The 22,389-nt window shown below is 37.2% G+C and overlaps 1 protein-coding gene across 5 annotated transcripts in view; it reads left to right on the forward strand.

Moving 5' to 3' along the window:
- Positions 1-21,318, forward strand: part of AQR (aquarius intron-binding spliceosomal factor) — a 72,073-nt gene extending 50,755 nt beyond the window's left edge. The window contains exons 30-38 of one of the 5 annotated variants that reach the window (XR_774789.1): positions 718-889; positions 3,582-3,752; positions 4,486-4,571; positions 5,390-5,564; positions 6,350-6,463; positions 9,628-9,744; positions 11,723-11,814; positions 15,835-15,932; positions 16,809-21,318. Coding sequence is in view for 4 of the 5 variants with exons in the window: in XM_010574225.1 (XP_010572527.1) it covers positions 718-889; positions 3,582-3,752; positions 4,486-4,571; positions 5,390-5,564; positions 6,350-6,463; positions 9,628-9,876 (967 nt within the window). In the remaining variant the exon portion in view is untranslated. Of the gene's footprint in view, positions 1-717; positions 890-3,581; positions 3,753-4,485; positions 4,572-5,389; positions 5,565-6,349; positions 6,464-9,627; positions 10,153-11,722; positions 11,911-15,348; positions 15,788-15,834; positions 16,285-16,808 lie in introns of those variants that run through there. The other 4 variants (XM_010574227.1, XM_010574228.1, XM_010574226.1 and 1 more) reach the window with 4 other exon arrangements.
- The last annotated feature ends 1,071 nt before the right edge of the window (positions 21,319-22,389 follow it).

Below are 22,389 nucleotides of genomic sequence, written 5' to 3' on the forward strand. Positions count from 1 at the left end.
AGAGCCACCCCCCCACCTCTTCTACCTTGCCTATCCCTTCTGAAGAGCTTGTAGCCATCCATTGCAGCACTCCAGTCATAGGTAGCTTCCCCATGAACTATCTGCTACTTTATCTGGTCTGGATATTGTTGTGCATTTGTGAATGAGGCATTTTGGTTATATTACTGTCCCTATAAATACCAGAGATGATTCAGAATTGGGTAGATTTTGGTTGCTTCCCTTCACGTCTGATGTTAATACATGGCAATACACAAAATAAGAAATTTCTTTTTGCAGTAAAAAGTTTTACAACAGATAATGCAGGAGATCCTTTTTCCCTTATTCCTTCCTTTTTGTAAAGAAGCATTAATATTCCTTAAATTTTGTTACCTATGAAAATTCCTACTAGATTTCTTTGCAAAAATTGTACTCTTCAATGTAAAGCTGATCAAGTGGAACAGGCTTAAGGCTGAGTGTGCTGCACTGAAGTGAAATCTGAAGTTTTCTTTGAGAGAGAACCAGACAGAATCAAAACAGAAAAATAATATTGCTGGATAGCTGGTACAAGTATGTTCATTTATATATATACAGGTTATCCAGCAAAATTACTTTTTTCATTGAAAACCTACAGAAGCTTTAATCTTGAAAGCAAGGGGTTGTATGTGTCTGAACTATTTTGAATAAATTCAAGAACCGGCTTTAACCATTTGGGGTTTGCCTCTGTGTGTTTTTGAACAGTTTATGTAACCTGTACAACTGGCGTTACAAGAATCTGGGTAACCTGCCTCACGTGCAGCTTCTGCCAGAATTCAGAACAGCCAATGCTGGGTTTTTGTATGACTTCCAGCTTATAAATGTAGAAGACTTCAATGGTGTGGGAGAGTCTGAACCCAATCCTTATTTCTATCAGGTGAGAGAAATATTACATGTATACTTTATTTAATCTAGATATGGCTTAGTAAATCTGCAATGAAGACAGACTATCAGAATACAGTAAACTGATTAATTAATGTTCTCAGTTAATTGAGTCATGCGTGTGCATGATTTTTTTCTCCTTTTAGTGAGTTTTGTATGTTGAAAATGGTAATGTATTATGTTGTGCTTCTTACTCAAAATGACTGACTCTGCTTGATGTCTGTGTTTTCTCAGTGTGATGGGAGGGGTGAGATTTGGTGTATAATTCATCATGAAACGTTGTTTTGACTTATGGCACATTGAAGTCTATTGTAATTTGGCTGTACTGCCATGATAGTGAAGTAGACAGTAGCATTTCTCCTGTACATGAAGGAACAAAGTTTGCTCTGTGGCACATATTTGAGTTTGAAGAGTCAATGTATTCATTTGATCTATATGTAAGAATGCTAAAAAGCCCATTCATAAAAGAATGAAAAGGTACTTCAAGAAATATACATGAGGCAAAGAGACATTGAGGCTGAAGTAATGTGCCAAAAAAACCTTAGCCTTGGAATTTCTCAAATAAATTTTCAAATTAAGCCATCAATAACAGCCTCTATCTATTTCTTTTAAATATAGGAAAACCTTTTACGCTTGTAATGAGATGCTTGTATTTTCAGTCCTCTTATTTTTTTTGTTTTAAAAACAGTGATGAAACAAAGTCTGATGCCTAAATCTCCAGTTTGAGTTTTGAAAAAGTTAGAAGCTGGAGCTGTGTGCAAGTTAATAAGCTTAATTCAAATATGGAATGAACACCTTATATTTTGCTAGTATTATGGAAAGCAAACAATATACTTTAAGGTGATCATATTCATGGTCATTTTTTCCCTGTGAAGATCACTGAGAGTTATGTTAATCTATTTTTTTAAAAGGTATGAAAGATATTTATAGGTTTTGCTTGGGGTCCTCTCACTTTCTTTCTTTTTTTTAAATACAAACTAGTGTGCTGTTAGTGAAGAAAGCAATGGTGAGCCATAGTCCACTTTATCTCACTTCTAGATTGAGGACAGAGTCATTTGGAGGGGAGAGTTTCTTTTGATTTTGTTTTTTAAGCTGTAACACTGTAACGTAAAAGTAGTAAAAAGTTGTCCTGTGGAGCAGGAACAGCTGAAATCAGTGCCTTAAAAATGGGATTCTGGTAATTGAGAATGAGCACTGCTTTAGAATGTTCCTGGGCCAAAGAAGACTGAGAACACTCATGCAAGGACAAAGAACACCTGTATCATTACAACAGTGCTTTCATGAGCAAACTCTTCTAACACTTCCTACAGCTGGGGGGGGAGGTGATCTTGAGGATTGAGAGATATTAGCAGAGTATGTTGGTGGCATTGCATGGTTTTTCATGAGATAACAGATTGCCACCACATATTATTTCTCTTTGTGAATTTGGGCATTTCTTTCCAGACTTAAGGGGAGTTAAAATTTGTAGAATAGCTTTACGCCCACAGGTGTTTGATATGCCTGGCAACTGCATTTTCCAAGTAATGCAGAGCCCACTTAATAAGAAAAAATAAATGAGGTTGGTGTGTCCAGCCTAGTCAAACATATGCCAAGTGGGGATAAGATTCCCAGTATAAATAGAGCAGGAATAAATGTCAGCAATTGAGAACAATTTTTTTAACCTGAAAGATAATTTTTCTTGACAGAAAATGGATTTAAACAGGCTATGAATAACTTCCATCTGGAAATGGGACAGAACTTCCTATAGCCAGAAGAGTGGTGCTTTGGAACAGACATTATTTATTATAAGTAATGAAATACTTGTAAGTTATGAAATACAAAGTAACAGCTGGTCATTTGAAATTGAATAGGTAAAGCCTGCAGTAGAAATAACTGGATTTGATAATCCAGATGTCTGTCTCCTAATTAATAGTTGAAAGGAGTTTAGTTATTCTAGTTCAGCTAGTTCTTACCTTCAGCTTACTGGAGAATGACTCATGGCAACTTTTTTGCGTGCTTATTTGGAACCATGTTATGTTGGCGCTAAGTGTTTGTTGTTTTTTTTTTTTAAAGCCTTGTATTTAAATACAGGTATCTGTAGATTATCAGCTTCTAATACTTTTTAACAAATAATAATTCCACAGTTTTACATAGTAGGTGTTTTTTTGACATGTGACCTTTAAGAAGGAGAAAATGAAATACTGTATCAGTTGAGTTCTGTAATAATACAGTTAAGGTGGCAGTTCATTTGGGCAGATGGCTATAAGCATATAAATGCATTTAGATACAAATGTGTAAATATTTAATAGTCCATAAATATAATTTAAATGTTTTAACATTTAATTATTATTATATTTAAGAACTATTAAATATTTAGAATTTAATCTTGTTGAAATAAAACTGGGAGCTTCTGAGTAAATATTGGAAAGTGTCAATCAATGTCTAACAATAATATTGATGTAGATATTTTCAGCAGTTCTCTGAAGAGGAGTCAGAATGACGTTATTAAACCTACTTTGCTTCTTTTATTCCTTCAAAATGGCTTTTATTAAGTGAACAAAGAAACATCAGGTCTAGAGACATTTCTCTCAGCACTGAGTTTTTTGTCTGAATACACAATAATGACACAGGTGTTATTCTTTCCAACCTTACAGGTTGAGTAACCCTTTTTTTTTTCTTTTCTTTTTTTCTCCTCTTTTAAACTTAAGAATCTTGGTGAAGCTGAGTATGTTGTGGCACTCTTCATGTATATGTGCCTGCTTGGTTATCCTGCAGACAAGATAAGTATCCTGACAACATACAATGGTCAGAAACACCTGATCCGTGATGTCATTAATCAGCGGTGTGGAAATAATCCACTGATTGGACGGCCAAACAAGGTGACTTTGAAAATATTTCAGTCATTGGAGTGGTTCTGGTTTGTTTGTTTTTAAATTGTCATATTATAGAATAGACTAATTTAATAGATTCACAGCTTTCTGTGTAAGTATTCCCTGGTTAACCACACATTTACTAACCTATATTCTATGGAATTTCATAGGGTAGAGCCCTTGTTTCTGCCTGTTTGTAATTTGACATACAAAGTGAAGTTGGTGAAGTTGGAAAGGCTACAGACTACATGGGACAGAGTAACTCTTTATTTTGTCATTTATTTTGTCCTCAAACCCACCCGAAAACCCACACCTTTTGGAAGGTCCACCGAGAGTGGAAATGATTTGATAAAACATATGATGACGAATCTGATGAAACAAATAAAGTGCATAGTTATAAAGGTCTGGCCCTAATTCTGCAGGTTAAAACTCTGTATTATAAAACTGGTGCCTTTCCACAATCTTTTGGAATTAGCACCCCACTGTTAGCTGTCGGAATTGAATAAAAACATAAAAGAAATGGTATACAGTCAGACAAAAGCTCCTCCCAACATCTCCCAAAAAGAACAGGCTGATGATTTTTGGTTAGAGGCCGACTAAAACAAAGCTAAAGCATTTTCTTTTCTCTTCCCATTTACTGCAATCTCAGTCTGAAGCTGATGTTAAAATTTTGGTGTCACGTTTTAGTTGAAATGGCAAAGATTAACCTGTGGAGGCTTTTTCTTGGTTTTTGATTCTCTAGGTAACAACTGTGGACAGATTTCAAGGTCAACAAAATGATTATATTCTCCTTTCACTAGTGCGTACCAAAGCTGTAGGCCACCTTAGGTATGTAAGATGATACTCTTGTAGTGTCATTAAACTACATGTTTTCTACCAGAAAGATGTTTATAGTACATTATACAAAAGTGTTCAATTATTTGAGTATGTAGTAGAAACTAAGTTTAATGCTATGTATTGAATGAAGTTCAGACATACTTCCTTTTATAACTGTCTGGTACGCTCTTCACAACCACTTTATCCTTTAGTAATGGCTCTTACACTATAATTAGTTTATATTACTGCAGATAGGCTGAACGTGGTTTCACCCTAGTAGAATGATAGGAATGTAATACTTGTTGAACAAATGCAGGCTTAAATTTTTTTATAGATTCTTTCCTGTAAGTGACCTTTTTATTTGTTTTCTGTTGGAAGTGTTTGATCACTGCATAAGTTGCATTATGATGTGTGGTTTAAAATGTTTGCACTTCAGTTTTGGGGTGGAGTGGAGGAAGACTTGTCTCATCAGCAGTAGTTAGATGAGTTACCAAACTCATGTTTACTCATTCAGGATACAGAAATGCTATTGTGATTTGTTGTCAGTGTAAATCTTTACCTGTGAAGACTAGGAAAATAGTAAATGGTGATTTTTTTTATTTTTTTTTTAATATCATTATTGGTACAGTGAAACCTCTTTTATATAATGGTTCTAGCATTTGGTAGTTATTAAAACGGTATGTAGCAGAAAAAAACTAAAGACAAAATAGTATTTTAGCAGATGATTTTATATTTCCTTTAATTAAGAATTCTGTATACATCTAGTTATTTTTATTGCAACTATGTCATCAGTGAAAAAGAACATGATTGATTTTGTTTGTTTTCTGAAGGGATGTCCGACGATTAGTTGTTGCCATGTCAAGAGCCAGGCTTGGGCTTTATATCTTTGCAAGAGTATCGCTGTTTCAGAACTGTTTTGAGCTAACTCCAGCTTTCAGCCAACTCACAGCTCGACCACTTCACCTCCATATCATTCCCACAGAATGTTTTCCAACGGCAAGACAGGTAGGAACATCTGCTCTGAATTTTGCTATCTGTAATGGCTCTGTATGCCCACTTCTTTTTGAGTAGGCTATAAGGAATGGGACTGTCTTCTCTGCTAAACCAGTGCCTTTTGGATAATTATGTCCCTAGAGTTAACTTTTGTCATGATACACACTAGCTGTTTTTAATTGGGTTTTTTCCACAAAACTTAGTTACCTATAACTCTGTTGTGCCTGCTTTTTTCCTGCTTGTGTAAGTGATTCAGTATTTTTCTTTTGTGTTAAATAGGTGAGTTTTTAGTGTGTTACATATTCTTGGTCTTGCTATGAAACAAAATAATGTTATTTCTCAAAAAAAAAAAAAGTTGACAAGTTTGGGGGGGAGCCCTTCAGTTGAAACTTTCGTGTCCACGGTGCAACAAAGAATGCAGTATGCATGGTCAGCAAGTGTGAGCAAGAAGGAGTTGGACTGTGATGGACAAGTAGGCTAAGTCCTAATCTGATGGTAAACTATTTGTGCCTTTAATATGTTAAATGACTCAAGTCCAAAATGTACTTTATGGAGTGAGCATCAGAACCCAGCCTTTCCTTTTGAAATTTCTTCATTGGGCTGCAGTATCATGACTGATCCAGTTCCCCAGTGTAAGACCTACACTTCCTGTCTTTCCAGAGAATTCAGCTATTTTTTTCTTTAAAAAGCATTATTTAATTTCTTTGGGTTTATGTTTTCTAATATAGTTAAACAACCTTTGAAAAATGGTTGTTTTGCTTTGCTTGCTGAATGTCTACTTTTTTCCCCTTCTTTAGAATGGAGAAAGACCATCTCACCAAATACATGTTATTAAGAACATGCCTCAAATGGCTAACTTTGTGTACAATATGTATATGCACATGATACAGAGTACACGCCACTACCAACAGGTAAGGACCTTCTACCTTTTGGAAGGTATGTATTTAAAAAAAAAATTGATTTTTAGTAAGTGACATGAGATGCTGTTGAGGTTTGAGACTGTTCCTGTTATGTTTAAAATTCAAGAAGGTTTTATGATAGGGAGTGAGAATATTGAGGTCTTTAAAATATTGCAGTAGCAAGAGCTGTATCTTTTAGTAATTTCAGCCCCAATTTAAGGCCCCAAAACCAGCAGTAATTGATGCCGAGTGTTAGACATGGCTCTGTCTGGGCCCAAAAATTCCTCAATAATACTAAAGAATTAGTGTGCCCAGTATTTACTTGAAGTAAACTTGTGTGTTATGTTTCAGGTAAGTCCAGCTAGTGGTGTTATAGCATCACTGCATGGTGCAATAATGTTTTGTAATACAGGTTTTCATGACAAGCCTGCAGTTTATAGAAAGACCAGATTATGTTTTGGAACCATTTTAACCATGTTAGCTCACTGCATTATCCAGGCTGGTTAGCAGCTGTAGTGTTTTTATTCTGGAGCAATTTTTTTTCAGCAGTAGTTCAGCACCAAGCAAAATAGCATGGGGTTGGAAGCAGTTGTAGATGCTATCTCACTTCCATACCTAATTTTGTCAGTGTTTAATCCCTGAAGCAGAATTCAGAACCCAACAGAAACACCTTGTTGTCTTACCTATGTGAGCAGGGGTTTAAGGCAGTTTAGATAGTATACTGAGCAGAAAGCTGCCTTTACTTAGCATACTTGCATCTCTAGATGCCTACAAGTAGTTGATAGTAAACAGAAAGGGAGTCTTAAATGCTATCCCTCAACTGCATCAGTTTTCACTTAATGTCTGGGGTGTATCATGGTTTTATAACCTATAATTCATTCTTTCACGGTACTCTGAAGTTCCCTTGTTAGTTTTTGCTCTTCTGAAGGATTTCCAAAAGTGGAAAAAATTGATGTAAAAGGACACTACTCACACTGGATTAGCTGGCTGTGGAAGAGAGTGTGAGCATGGCTCTGTATCCTTGATCAGATTAGTCCAAGGTACTTGTCTGTGAGATCTAGGTTCTGTGCTTTAATGCAAGGATGTTTCTCTATCACCTCCTCTTCCTTCCTTCTTCCACTGACTTTTTGATCTGATATGGAACAGTGTAATCAGTAGAGATCAAATGGTAAATCCCATGTCTCCTTTAACTGAATGTTAGACTTTCAGACAGAAAATTTCTTTTTCTCTGTAGTTCTTAGCCAGTGAATTTGGATTTATGGTTTTGTTTTGTTTTGTTTTCTTCTGGGAGGCATAGCTTCAACCAAATTTGAAGCATTTTGCTACCCAGAAAAAGCCTTTGCCAGGTGGACAGGATGCTTTCTCACTATTTTGGGGAAGTGCTCTAATTATCTTGTCTGCTGTAAAGAAAATGGGATAGAGAAAGAGTGACACTACTAAAATCTCTTCTTCTTCTAACTGTATTCTTTTTAAAGTAGCAAAAGCTCACACTTTTATTAGGAAACCCGGTCCTATAAGCACATGATGAGACTTGTTTTGGAGCCAGTTTGTCTAATATAGTTGGAGATCTCTCAACTGTGCAGATTGTATGTGATGAAGACTCCGTGGACTCTGTAGTTGGTCACAGTCAGATGCAAATGAATTGCCCTGTCAAAACTGAGAAGTGTATACATGTCCTGAAAAGCAGATGGTAGTATCTAAATTATACCAAAAGATGGGTTTGCTGGACACCTTAATCAAATATGGACCCGGTCCTTCTGCTAATACCAGTTACCCTTTTTAGCATCCTAATCTAATCCATTGCTAGCTAAAATTAGTTACAAAACTGCTGTTTTCCTACTGTGGCAATGGATCACATTCTCTTTGCAGGAGAAGCCAAAAAGTGAACTACAAAAAAAAAAAAAAAAATGCAGGCATTAAATTACTTTTACCCTATTTAATACAACATGATATTTTTCCGTTTCTTTTACACTAATGTTAACAGCAGTAGTCATGAAACACAACATGCATCTAAGTAAGTCACAGAAGTACTCTGAGTTTGTCTCATGCATCAAGAGTATATTTTTGTAATTAAAGGATCTCTGGTTTTGAAATAAACTTCTTCCATGAACAGATGGATTATAGAGACCAGTACGATTGCTTCATAGATTTGCCTATGCTTGTCAGAAATTTGTAATATTAGTGTCATCTAATTGAATATAAGACTTCACTGTAATTAAACACTTAATTTGTCATGTGAACCTAAGCTGCCTTTAAGCAAAACAAAACTAAACAATTGTCCATGGGAGGTTTATCAAGCTTTCATTTCATTAAAATGCTTCACAATATTCCAAGGAAACATCCATTGTGTGGTTAAATAATGTCGGGCTGCAAGAAGTATGAGTGTTTCTGGACAGCCTGGAGTTGTATAACATTCATCCATACTCTTCAGCTCACTGTATTCTCGGTATTTTTTTTTTTTTCCCCTCGAAGTCTGTAGTATGGCTACCACTGCTGCTTATAATGTTTTGCAAACTACTTCTTTGGTTGTGAGCAAAACACTTTGAATATACTAAATTATTTTCCAGAAGTATTATGTGAAAGATATCTAAGCATTGCTTTAACTGTTACTGGAACTTGTGTTGTTCTACATTTACAGCTGTGGGTGAAATGTGTGTAAGTACAGATAACATTCACATAGCATTTTACAAGATGTTTCAAGGGGAAATTACTGGAATGAGTTGTTAAAGACGGGCCTGTTAAAGGCCTCAAAAAGCAAGTTAAACATATCTAGGAGATTGAAATGGTAATAGATGAGATTATGGTAGGAATGTGCTTGTTGCTCCAAGTAGGGATTTACCATAACCCTATTACTTGTCTGGCTGTTTGGGATAATGAAATGTGTTTGATATCCTTGAATTGGAAGTACTGACTTTTTAACACCCTCTTTTCAGGCAAAAAAATGTGTCTAATAAGACCATTGTGTGAGCCAAGATTATTCTTTTTTTTTTTTTTTTAATATAGGAGTTAAATGCTTACAAATTATTAGAGCTTCTGAATTTTAAGTCTTTGTTGTTAACTTATCTAATGCAAAATCCTAAATATAAGGTGAACAATTCAAGCTAAAATAGGAATAGATGCTCAAATAGATATATTTGTTGTAATAACTGAAAATCCTTTCTTTTTTAATCATCTAGCATTTACTGCCCCCACCTGCCATGATTGAAGAACCAGAAACTACTCAAACTCAAGAGACTGAAGTAGAAGGTGAGGGGCAAAGCATGCAGGAAGATGCTGAAGGAGAAGAAAATAAGGTAGGGGAAGAAATGATAAAGGAAGGAGAATTGAAAGTGGCCGAAGTGGATGAACATCGAACAATGCCAGAACACCCCGGAAGAGACAGTGATAGTGGAGACAGTGAACCTGAGACTGAGACTGAAAAGTGATCCACGGGATGTTTGTCCTCGCATGTTTTGGAAAACAGATGGGGAAAAAAGCAGTTAGAAATATAATTGCTATTTTTACAATTACTTTTTTTAAATGGTTGCTTGTGTAATGTGACCAGTTTGGTATATTTTTCATGGAATACTCTGTGGACAAGCAAAATGTGTGGCAAACATTTTACTGAGTTCTTGTCAGTATCAGTAATGTAATTTGTTTCATGGCCTCAAGTAATACACAATTTCCTTTTCATAAGTTCAGTAAAGATGCTTTTTATACCACTTTTGAATATTTGACCTTTAATTCAGTCACTGAGTTACCCATTAAACCTCACCGATTAAGTACATTCAATATTGGTCAGACACTCTTCATAGTTTATTTCATATTTCGCAGTGGAGAATTCCTTAAGCAGAGCTGTGCTCATATACACTGAGATGGTATTTTAGGCATAGGCTCAAGTTCAGTAAGATATTTAATTGTATATCTGAGAAATGTGAATTACTATGGGACTTGAAATGCTTAAAAGCTTTATTGAATTGGGACCTTAGCAGGTTCTTGGAATTTCATAAGACCCAGGTACTTGTAGAAATTTCTCATTGTTGACTTCTGATGGTGTTTCTAATTGATCCTTATTTACAGAAGTAAGGATGCAGCTTTTCAACAGCACTTTTTTTTAAATCAGTGTTCTGAAATAAATTTCTTTCGCTTTAAGAGGACACAATAATTGCTGAGGATAAAGTCATGTGAGGAGGAAAAATGAAAGTAGTTCCCTGAATGCAGGATTTGCAAAACATACAATATTGAGATTAATGACATAATGATTGAGTGGTTTTTCTAGGGCCACTTCCAAGTCTACATCTTTCATAAAGTTTCTCCCTGGTTCATTTAGAATACCTGCCAACTTGGCAAATTATTCAGTGGTTCAATGAGACTTACAAATTTCCAAGTGGATTATCAAACAAAGCAATAGCCATAGGAACACCTTTTTTTGCTGGCAAAGGGAAATGCTTGGCTTTCAAGTGTTGCAGTTGTGAAGCCACCAGAAGGACTTCCTCACTTAAATTGACTAGAGAATAATTAACTTAAAAGCTTTTATTAATAGCATTGAAGTTCTTTATTTTTCTTAATATTTTTGTAGTATAATAAGGAAAAAAGAAATAGGATAAAATTAAATGTAAGCCAAGCTCCATGAAACACATCTGTTGCATACTTGTGTGTGCATGCTGAGATCTCATCTGCTCCTCCCTCTGAAATCATTCCCCCCCATCAGTTAAGAGGGAAGCTCAGGAGTAACAAATTCTAATGCTTGCTGTTGGTACACAGTGTTCTCTTATGTTTTTCATTCACTGAAATGGAAGTTTTCTCAAACAAGAAAACTAATCGTTTGAGCAGAATGTGTGTTCTTTCATTGCTTCTTTTGATTGGAAGGAAATCTACTGTTTATTACCAAATTGTCTTCCTTGGAAGAACAAATATTACAGTGTTGAACACTTGGGTGTTAAGTTTCATGCAGTAATGTTCATATGTTCATGCAGGGTCAAGTAATGCAGGGCCTTCAGACCACAAGCAACTAGCTCAGCTGAGGGTTGTCATCTTTGTTTTCCAGCCTATTTTCTATAAATATTTGTCAATCATTTATTGGTTTTTAGCATTTTAGGAATTGAAAAAGGATTCTGGAGTTTTTTTCTAAAATGAATAATTTAACTGACAGAGATTCTATCAATAATTAGGACAGAATGGCTATTAGCAAGCACCCAAAGCTGAAAGGAGCTGCGAAGACCTTTTTGAGTCATGCAGTTTGCAGTGAACTGTGACCACACCTGCCTGTGTGATGCTGTGTTCTGTGTGCAGGCCCCAGGTATATGTGATCGCTTCTGGCTCAGTCTTTGTAGAACAACGGCCAAGTATAGAGTTGTCCTAGACGTCAGTGTTGCCCTAAAATGGTGAGTGGAGTTGTAATGAAGGTTGTTCCTGGAGGTATTCGTAAAGCGCGTAGACGGGGTACTCCATAACATGGTTTGGTGGGCATGGATGATGGTTGGACTTGATGATCTTGAAGGTCTTTTCCAACCTAAATGATTCTATGATTCTAAGGTGCAGGAAGAGGTAGTTGGACTGCAAGCAATTGCAAAAGCTTGAACAGCCTTAACATGCAGTTTTCTGAGGAACCAAGCACCACCTATAAAAGAGATGGAAGGTTTTGTTGAGGTGTCTTGAGCTGAGCAAGTGGTTCGTTATCCTTGCTGCCATCTTCCATATGTTGAACTTTACTTTTTTCAGGGACATGATAGCATTAGGAGAATGCATTTTCAGAAGTCTGGGAAATCATGATTTTCTTGTAGCAGTGGTTGGAAAGTTCTTGAGGCTTTGATTTACAGTATGAGGTTAGGGGTTTGGGGCTTTTTTTTTTTTCCCCCCAAAAACTTTTCAGGTCCGTTTTCATTTTTGGTAAAGGATGAACTTTGTCTTTTCCCCCAAAGTAGTTTTTATGTTCTATTTTCTTATAAGAAAGACTAGGTGAGAAAAGTGAAGCAGTCTAAAACTGTAATTTTGATCTACATGGTTTCTTTTCCAGCGGCAATATTTACTTGGGATATAGCATCCCCTTCTGATGTCCCTATCTTTATTCTAGTGATCAACAAGATCCAGTTGTTAAACTAAATGTATTGAAATTTAAAAAAAACCCAAACAAAACAAAAACACAAATGTATTTATTTTTAGAAGGCAGAATCTGTGAGTGAACAAAATCAATGTTAAAATAGCTTTTAAAAAATTCTCTTCAAGCATTATTGCAAAGAATTATTACAGCACTGCATGAAAACCTACTGAACAAAATCTTTGTGAAACCTGGAGGAAAAACTATAAAATTACTTTCTTCTATTGTTCCAAAGCCATGTAATAACCCCAAAACACTAAGGACTTTTGAGTGAAACTAAAGAACTATTAGTGGAGGTTTTTTCATATTTATTTAGCTAGCACTTCCATGAATTGCTTAATTTTCCTCTGTTACACCAAGCCTGTAAAACAACTTCAGTGCTACTTTCCAGATTTATTTAAATAGAGACTAGTTTAGAAATGGCTCAATCCTTGAACTCTTAATATTGTGCTGATAGAAAAATGATACTGTAATTCAATGTACTGTTCATTTCTGTAATAGCCAGAAAAACAAGGGCAAAGAGCAATTTACTTAGGGTTCTGTCATCCACACATAGCTGAGATAGTACTGTATAAATACAGGCCCCTTTCCATCTGTGACTGAAATAATGCAGTAAGTGCATCAAAGAAAATGCCTCAGTAACACCTGCAGAGCATGGCTTGCTTTTGCTTTAGACTGTATGGGACTTTGAACTGGCTTGGCAATGTGGCAAAGATGGTGGGTAAGTTAGTTCTAAAAAGTTCAGGACAAGGTTTGCCAAGGGGAAAAGAAGAGACAATCTGGAGGTCTCGATAAGCACTTTACAATAATGAATATGTCCATAAACTCCTGAAGATGAGGCCATTACTTTTTCCTAGCCTTACCTTGCATTTGCTTTAATCGTGGATAGCAAATACTGCTCTACGTGTTAGATAAGGTAGGTTCTAACTTCCTTCAAAAGGGGAGCAAACATCTGGCCCCTTCTCCTCCCTCTTGGAACGGATCTCTGCAGTTTCCTGGGACATAAAAGTATATGAACCCTGAAGAAAAGTATTCTCGTGAGGAGTAGAAGTTTCCCTGACAGAATGGCTTTGCTGACAGGACAAAAGAGACCAGTCTTATTCTCTGAAATCACAGAAATCTTTTAGAAAAGAAGACCTAGAGGCGATGTTGATCGCATACTGGATAAACATGATGACATACAATTCTATTGAAACAAGAATTAGGTAACACTTGAAATCTTGTAGAGCAAGCAGACAAAAGCGAACGTCCTAGCCAACAAATGAATCACAACCCACAGCAGTCAAGAAGCTGCGAATGCCATTAAGACATATGGCAGTGTAGTCTCCTTTGCCAAACATGGTAATCCTCCCAGTAGAAACAATCAATAGAAAATTAATGTTTTGGGGGAGTTTTGGAGGCTGTTTGTATGGCCCTTAGTGCTTCCTTTGCTATGTGGTTTCTCAAGTGTAGTTCTCTTTACAGTCCTTTTTCTCAGAGGATTGGTTGCTTAGGTACCTGTCAAAAAAGCCCAATAACTGTAATGTTTATGTGCTATAGTACTGATAAACACGTTTTAAAAGAATGCCGTTTCCATTACAAATTGAAGAAGAACTTTCTTAAAGGACTTTCTGCTAAGCATCCTCTGTAAGTCCATGTATCTTCCTAACTTTTGAGAGGTTTCTGAAAAAGTACAGTACTGAAACTTCCAAAATAAAATTCCTGCTTGCCAACACAGGCATCTACAAAATTACTACAGTGAAGAGAATGCAAGAAAAGAGGGAGAAACAATATCTGCCATACTACTCCCTCTCAGTTTGTAAAAAAATAATATTTCAGGAGACTAAATACTACTACTGTAATGAGAAAGTGATCTTTTCCCACTCCTGTGGTAGGTAACAAGAACAGATTATCTCTCTGGGCCATGTTCTGGCAGAGCTTTAATCAGCTTAATCTAGCCCATATTGGGGATAATGTAATATGTTGCTATTAAGAAAAATAGCGTATTTCATTTGGCTTCTGTTACAATTTTCACTCACCTTGAAAAAAAGAGCAAGGACAAGGACCATTGAATCAAGCAATAGCATTACTTAAGTGTAATGCAGAGAAGCCTGTTGCTGTACTGTTATATGTGGAAAACAAGATAAAAATAAAAAGCTGAAGAAGAGTTATTTCAGCTATAGGTAAGTTTCCAGAGTTCAGTGTTATCTCTCTGCTTGAGAAACACTATCAGAGCAGAGTATGTTTCTGTATGAGTATCTCTGAAGAAAATGTAGACCCAGACAAAAAGTTGAGCCAGCTGCTGTCAATTGCATAGTCCATCTATACATGTCAGTGAAAAAGCATATGCAACTACAGTGCATGTTTGCCTAGTGAAACATAAGAATTTCATGATTCCAGAGAACAGCATAAAAGAGTAAGCTGGAGAGCCAAATAAGGGTCAGGAATATATCAGTCCTGGCACCATGTGCACGAGATAAAAAGAAGCCGCCCTTATTGCATTTATCAAGTGTGAATTCCTAAATTGCTGCAACCCAGTGTAAGAGAAGCCCTGCTACGCATCTCGAGACGCTTCAGCATCCTGCTGTGCTAGCCTGACATCTCTTGTGTGTTAAGAGCACTTATTTTTAGATGGGACAGTCATTAGGGACATAACGTATCTTAACTACTGTAAAGGAAGTAGTTCAGGGGCAGCAGAAGCGGATAGGGAGAAGCTCAGTTACAGAGGCACTAAGATTCTGTTTCTGACCTTCATCTGTAGTGGTATAGACTTGTTCTGTTTTTTCGGAGTGATCTTCAGCGGCGGCAGTCATGCCCTATTGGGCAATACCATGTTTTCTAGAATGAGACATGCCACATGTTTTGCATGCTGAGTCAGAGGGGAGAAGGCACCTCACCAGTAATCCTCTTGTGCTGAGGACACATGCAAGAATGCTGAAACAAGACTAATTGGGAACAAGAAAAGCCCAGTTGCAGAAGAGTTGTCTTGGTGTCACTGACCACCTCTGGAAACAGAGTTAAATAAATAACTGCTGTATTGCACGGTATGTAGACATGACCTAAGTTTGAACATAACTCACGCATACCCAAACACTGCCTCTGTATGGCTCTAAATGAAAACCTAATAATGACTAAGGTTGAGGTAAGATACAGTTAAGAAGAGATGATGGGTTTGTTTATCAGAAAGATATACTGAAAATTACTATTTTCTGATAGAAATCTTTACTGAAACTAAAGTCTCTGTTAGCAGTTTTGTGGTTTCATACAGATCCTAGAGGAGAACCTTACGTATTCACCTTCTAGAAAATGTTGAGTTCTTATTTTGCAGACTGGCTTTTACTGATACCTTACCATATATTGGTCTGGATTTTCTCATCTCTGTCAGCGTGTAGCAGTGAAAAATCATGTGGAGTGGAAGGCCAGAAGGTATGGCATCCTGGTCAATTCTGTATTTATCATAACATTGTATCTAAACTGTTGTAATGAATGTGATTTACATAAAACTTAAGTGATAAACTACGGATTTTCAGAACAGAAAACATGTTAGGGAATTAGGAAAATTTTGTGGGTTATTGTTTTAGGAAATAATGCAATTGTAGGGTTGATGACAATTTTCCCAAAGCAACACTTTTCTCAAAAACGTTAGTTAAATGTTGCACTTTGTTGGTATTGTATTTAAAACCAAACGACTACTGTTCAAGCACTTGGCTTTAGTAATGCACTTTTCTTTTACATGAATCGTATGTTATTAGAAAGTCAAGAGATAAAATAGAAAGTAAAAGATACAGTATTCCCAATTAAAAAAAACAAACAAAAAAACCCCACAAAGACCCAAACCAAAAAACTCAAAATATTTCAGAGTGTTTAAAAATTATCTTTTTTTTTTTTTCAATTGGCACTGAAAGGAAAATTTAAAATTTGGACTTTCACACAAAATGAATACTTGAAACTCTGACCAACTCTGATCAAATATGTTTGGATGTTGAACCCTTCCTGCAGTACCACTTGAGTTCCAGTTTTGAAAACCGACCGACCTAGACACAGAAGTGAATGATTCACTATAATCTTCATGAAGTCCAAGCTATTAAAATTGTCCTCAATGCCCTGCTTTCCTATCCTGGTACAGGATGTAGTAACATACTATTGCTTTCCTTGTTTGGATCTGACCATGTTTCAGGCACCTGCTAGTTTTACTCAGAGCTAAGAAATGCTCCAGAGTAGCTCATTATTTTCACAGGCTCCGTTCTTTATCTCATTTGATCTCTAATGTGCTATGAACTAATCTTGTTCCTGCATACACAGATACTTCAGCGATGGGGCAGTTGTCCTAGATTGCTCCCTGCTCCCGCGACGTTCACCCACTGGCGTTCTGTCAGTCTGAGCTGCGTAATGAGATGAGGCACTGAGGACAGCTGCTGCTCCTGACTCATCTTAGCGCTCGGTCCCATGCACAGTACCTTCCTGTGACTCTAAGCTGAAGCAGTCATTATAAATCGGAAAGAAAAACGGAGCAAACCCAGTGGATTTAGTGTTTTAAGTTTTATTTATTAAAACACAAATACCAGTGGAAATATAGGTGCATACCTTGTGTAGTGGTAAATTTATATAGAGAAAGTTGATCCTTAAGAGAATGTCTTACTATAATCACAAATGTGCTATGCTTAATTTTGTCAGTATGAAACTTGATCTTTTACTTAATACAAGGTAAAGGCTATTCTGTAAACTACTAGATTACACCAGGACTTTAAATGGTTTTGCTATTCAGTATACAGAACTATGAATGAATACACCCCCATGCTTTCTACCTATGGGAATATATGAAAAGCCTTTCAACTTAAACAATGTAATGCCCTTTTAAGTGGTGTTTTGGCATCTCATTTCCCCAAAAATGGTTTGCCCTGCAAATTTAAGTTACTCTATTTGGATTTCTTTTTTTATATTTAGAAATTATGTCTTGCAGTGTTCCAAGAAGAATACAGTGGAATAAAGAGCCGATATAAGTTATTGCTAATGCTCCTGTACCATGGAGGAGGAGGTGTGGAGAAGGCAATCCCTGTCCTAGGTTTCTGAATTCTGCCAGCAAAGGAGACTCCTAGAGGAGAGCATGTTCCATTCAAGCTAATGAGAGTTTGGGTCAATAATTTTTATCTTAATCCTCCTAGACTTTAGCTAAAGATGCCAAGTTTACATACATACAAATACAAAGCTGTCCTAAAAATTGCTATCCAAACTTTTGTCTAAGGGATTGCACGACTGGGTAACTGGGACCTGGAAGGCAATAGGTAGAAACTGGTGGGACCATTAGATCAGAGGTGTAATAAGCATAGTATGCCATGAGCATATTATGAGGAGATGACGTGTAACATGTAGCAGTGAGCTAAATACATACCTCAGTGTTTTAGCTTTAATCTGTGAATGTAACAATAGTTCCATGTTTCTTCTAGCAAGATCTTTTAAATGAATTAGAAACGCATCTGCTTTGATCAAATATTTTCCCAGTTGGCACCTGTCTCCGCCTCAGGCTACCTTTCTCCTTCACGAAGGGAGGGAAGCGACGGTGTTCGTGACTCTTCTCACGCTCGTGCCTGCAGAGCAAAGCTCTCTTCCTCAAGTCAACCAGAAAAGCCTTAGTGGGAATCTTCCCTTACCCTCTACCTTCAGATATGGGCTCACTGCCTCAGTTTGCTGGCGGTGGCACCTTTTTTCCCCTACTTGGTAACTGTTTGCTGGATGAGTTTTGCTGCTTTTTGCTGCAGCTTTTTGCAATCTGGATATGGCCTCCCCAGTTGAGGGGAAAGGCATAAGCCTTGCTTGCATTTTGGACTGGTTATGGTATGCCTCTGAAAGGCGTAATGTGAAAAAAGAACACATGTGCTTATATGTAGAAATTTGTGTTAGGGTAATTGGCCTAAATTGCGAAACCGCCAGTAACCTAATTAGCCACTGCCCGACTCTGAATGTAGGCCACGGACATCAAGGTCTTCCCTGAGCCATGCAACCCTTTGGGATTCGGTAGGAGCTATGTGCAGATTTCAGGTTACAGTTTTAGATTTTGATGTTAACGTGCCATTGTAGTCACAAAATTTTTTCTGTTGGTTTTTTTAGGTCTAGCTCTAGGCTGTATAGATATCAGTAGATGGAGAAAAGCCAGTCTTGCAGCACCCTTTCAAATCAGCAGTCTTGGAGGCAAGTAACAATTATTCATAGCAATCTTTTTGGTAATTCTAAGAAAAGACTGGAACATATTCATAGTGTTTTCATTAAATTTTGTGGACTATCAGCATTTCAGATACTCTAGTAAAACCTGCTTAAAATAGGGAAGTCATTCAATAGAACAACAAAGACTGTACTTTCTTGTCTTGTTCTAGCTTGAAGCCAGATTTAGGACATCTTGAATATATTGGCAACTGAGATGTTTGAAGACAGTTTTAATTAGCTATTTAGCTAGTTTGTTTATGAAAGATGATCAGAAATTGAGCACTAATTTGCAGTATTATTTCAATAAGTACATGTTCAGAGTGAAGATTAGACTGTTTGTTTTCTAGTGGAAGAAAAACAACAAATCATCTGCAACTGAATTTTAAGGGCCTGCGCAGCAAAGGCAAGACTGAAGATACAGCGCCACTCTTTTGCTATGTCCTGTGCAGTTTCTTTATTTGAATTCATTCTTCTGCTTAAGTTGACTGGGTGTTTAAAATTTCAGCTGGCAAGCTGTCAGGCTTGCCAGCAGCATTATAACTGAATATCATGACATCCATATACTTACATTTTCCACCATAATACTCGTTTAGCAACCTCAGTGCTGAAAAAAAATATGGAGAAAACCCACTTCTTCATATACGCTGTGAAAAAAATGTTGACATAATTCAGATGTAATTTTGACATAATTCAGATCACCATGTATTTAGCTGAAGATGTTTTGTTAAACTAAATGCTCAAATAATTTTGTGACTGAGGCTTTCTTTGAGATATATAGGTAACAAGAAAGTTACTTAGAATATCTTACAGCGCTTCACCCTGATGTGATTTAATATAGCCTAAGTGGATTTTACCAGAATTTTCTGAAGCATAAACATAGCTGAATTATAAAAAGCTGCCTATAAAACAGCATTTGTAAGCTGTCTTTTTAAAAATTACCAAACATGCTAAGAGAAACACACACTGAAAATTCCTTGGAAATTATGGAATGTTCTTGTTTTCTAACAAAAAGATGGGAAAGACAAAATAAAGGAAATTGGAGGATTTGAGGAACATCTGAAGTGCTTGTGTAACAGATACAAACAGAAACCTTCCCACAGGGATTTTGGGACTCATGTTTTCCTCCCTGTTTTGGTTCTTTGCTGCTTCTATTGTATGCCTGTTCCAAAATGCACTCTTTTCTACTGGGCACAGTGGAGTTTTCTGTAAGATCGCTGCAAAACTTTTCTAGCCATCCTTATTTCTCTCTCCCTGTCATGGAAGGATGGGGGAACCGCATGTGTAATATCTCTAGGATATGCCAGGTCTCTCCTCCAAAAGTTTTCACTAATCAAAACGTGACATGCACATGCATTAGTGTCTACCTTTAGTTTCCCTGTTTTCATGCTTTTTGTGGTCGAGAGCAGAAGATGCTTACCGTACCAACTCAAATGCAGCTGCCAAAACCACGGCTAAGGCTGGAAGCTGCATCTTCAGCTCTGCGGCAGAGGTGACACACCACGGCTTTAACGCAGGGCAGCCGGCAGTTCCCCTCGGGATGTGCAGTCTCTGGCTGATGGTGACTTCGACACACTTCTGTCCTTGCCCGGCAGCTCCAGCCAGCCCAGCCACCCCGTTGGGATTACGTGAGCTGGCGCAAAGGCAGTTTCTCCCAAGGTTGCGGGTTTATGGGTGTGAACGGCAGGCTTAGGGGTGCCTCAATTCCTGCGAGAGGTTTGCTGCCTGCCGTGATCCCTCCGTTCCTTGCAGCCCACCCCAGACCTGAGCCACTTGCTGAGGCCGCGTCTGTCGCTGTGGGCACGTCCCTGTCCTGGTACGGTGCGGTTGGTCGTGTTCAGGTGGCGAAAGAGGAGACGAGGGCTTTTGTCAAACAACGTATTCACCTTGCTTTCCTCCTTTGGTGAAGGCCTGGCAGAGGAAATCTGATCATTTAAAAAGCCAGACAGTTGTGCTGTAAAGAAAGGTAAGGCTGTTTTCCATGTATTTTTCTGCTTTTACTGATATTGAGCAGTTCATGTACTTTTCAGTATTATATCATAAATATAGCATAAATTCACCTAATAAATCCACATCATCCTTTCCCTGACCTCTATTATAGTCTCTTTCTAAACAGGAACAGTAAAAGCGATGTTATTAGGTTAGTTATGAAAAAGTAGTGTGATTGGTATGAAATTAGTCTGTGGGCAACACTAGGTAGAGTTGGATTGTTCAAGAAAACATTCTTTCTGGTCATATTTGAAATGTTTTCTAAACAGAACTTGGCTGAAGAAATGGAACTGTTTAGGTTGCCCATAGATCCAGAATTACTGTTATTTTTCATGACGTTGTTTACTCTGTCATGATTTTAAAGCAGTGCCTGCTGCCATGTTGTTCATGTATTTTATTAGCATCTCAATTAAAGCAACCCATTTAACTCAATAATATTGTGCTACCCTCAATGATCACTCATTAGACTGAGTAATACTGTTTTTTACTACCTTGACTTTGCTTCTTTTTCTCTCTCCTTGATGTTTAACCACTTTATCACTCTGTATATATGGTTGTTTAACAGGAGTCCTTTGATAACCAAGGTGTGCACATAGTAAATGCTTGGTTTTCATTTTTAAAAGAATTTCCTGAGCAGTTTATATTTTTACTGTGAAATCTCAATTATGAATTATTAAAAATTAAACACTGAGCAATGTTTCAGTGTTTTAGGTATGATACATTATTTTTCCATTGTTTGATTTTAATTTGTTTGTTTAGCTGCTGGACATCTCACAAGACTACCAGAAAATGCCAGGTTGTGTTTCGGATTGTTTAGCATTTTCATACATATAAATACACCTGCAACTTTCCAGACTGCTGAAAGAATGAACAAGGCAGAAATAAAATGCTCTGACAGCTCACAACACATCTCGGTCATTGGGGAGATAACTGTTAATAGTCGTGGTGGTAATAGGCTTGATGGATCTGTTAAATAAAGCATATAGTCTCAAAGCGCAGCACAGGGAGTAGGTGATAATGAAAAGGACCAGCAGATATGTAAACTCAATTAACCTGGTACTAGTTGTATGCAACCTGTTTCTCACTAAGCCGGAGAATAAGCAATGGGGAGTGTCCTTCTTTGGTTGCCTGTTGACAACCTGAAAAGTTCTGCAGCTTTATGGGCTAGCCATAGTCTGGACCTTGGGATTTTCTTAATGTATTATATTCCAAACATATTATATTCCAAACATTAATTGTATTCACCTATAACCATATTTTCTCATGTGTTGAAGGAACATTGCAACTTATCTCTGTAGAGCTATGTTAAAAATTTTCATCCAAGTCATTCTAGTCTAGAAAACTCACTAAAGTGAATCTGGTATTTCCCTTTCTTCCTTAGGAAGTTTCCCAGGAGGCATGTGTGGCTTGGGATTTGCTACATTAGACTTTTGTTAAATATATGAAACAGATTTTTCTTGGCTGAAAATATCTTTTTTTTCCCCCAAAATAAAAATTTCCAACACGAGAGAGTTCTATCTCTATATGTCTGTATACACTTGCAGTCAAAGTTAACCCTTCTTTTCCGTGTCACTGGGTTTCAGATGGCAGACCGCAACTGCTTAGTATGGGGATTATTTTGGCTCGTTGTGCTGGTGTTTCCTGGCTGGCCCATAGGCATAGCCTTGTGTGCCCTCTATGGATTCTTTTCTCCTCTCGC

The sequence above is a fragment of the Haliaeetus leucocephalus genome, unplaced genomic scaffold, assembly GCF_000737465.1.
Source record: "Haliaeetus leucocephalus isolate CR32 unplaced genomic scaffold, Haliaeetus_leucocephalus-4.0 Scaffold417, whole genome shotgun sequence".
In the NCBI taxonomy this organism is placed as follows: Eukaryota; Metazoa; Chordata; class Aves; order Accipitriformes; family Accipitridae; genus Haliaeetus; species Haliaeetus leucocephalus.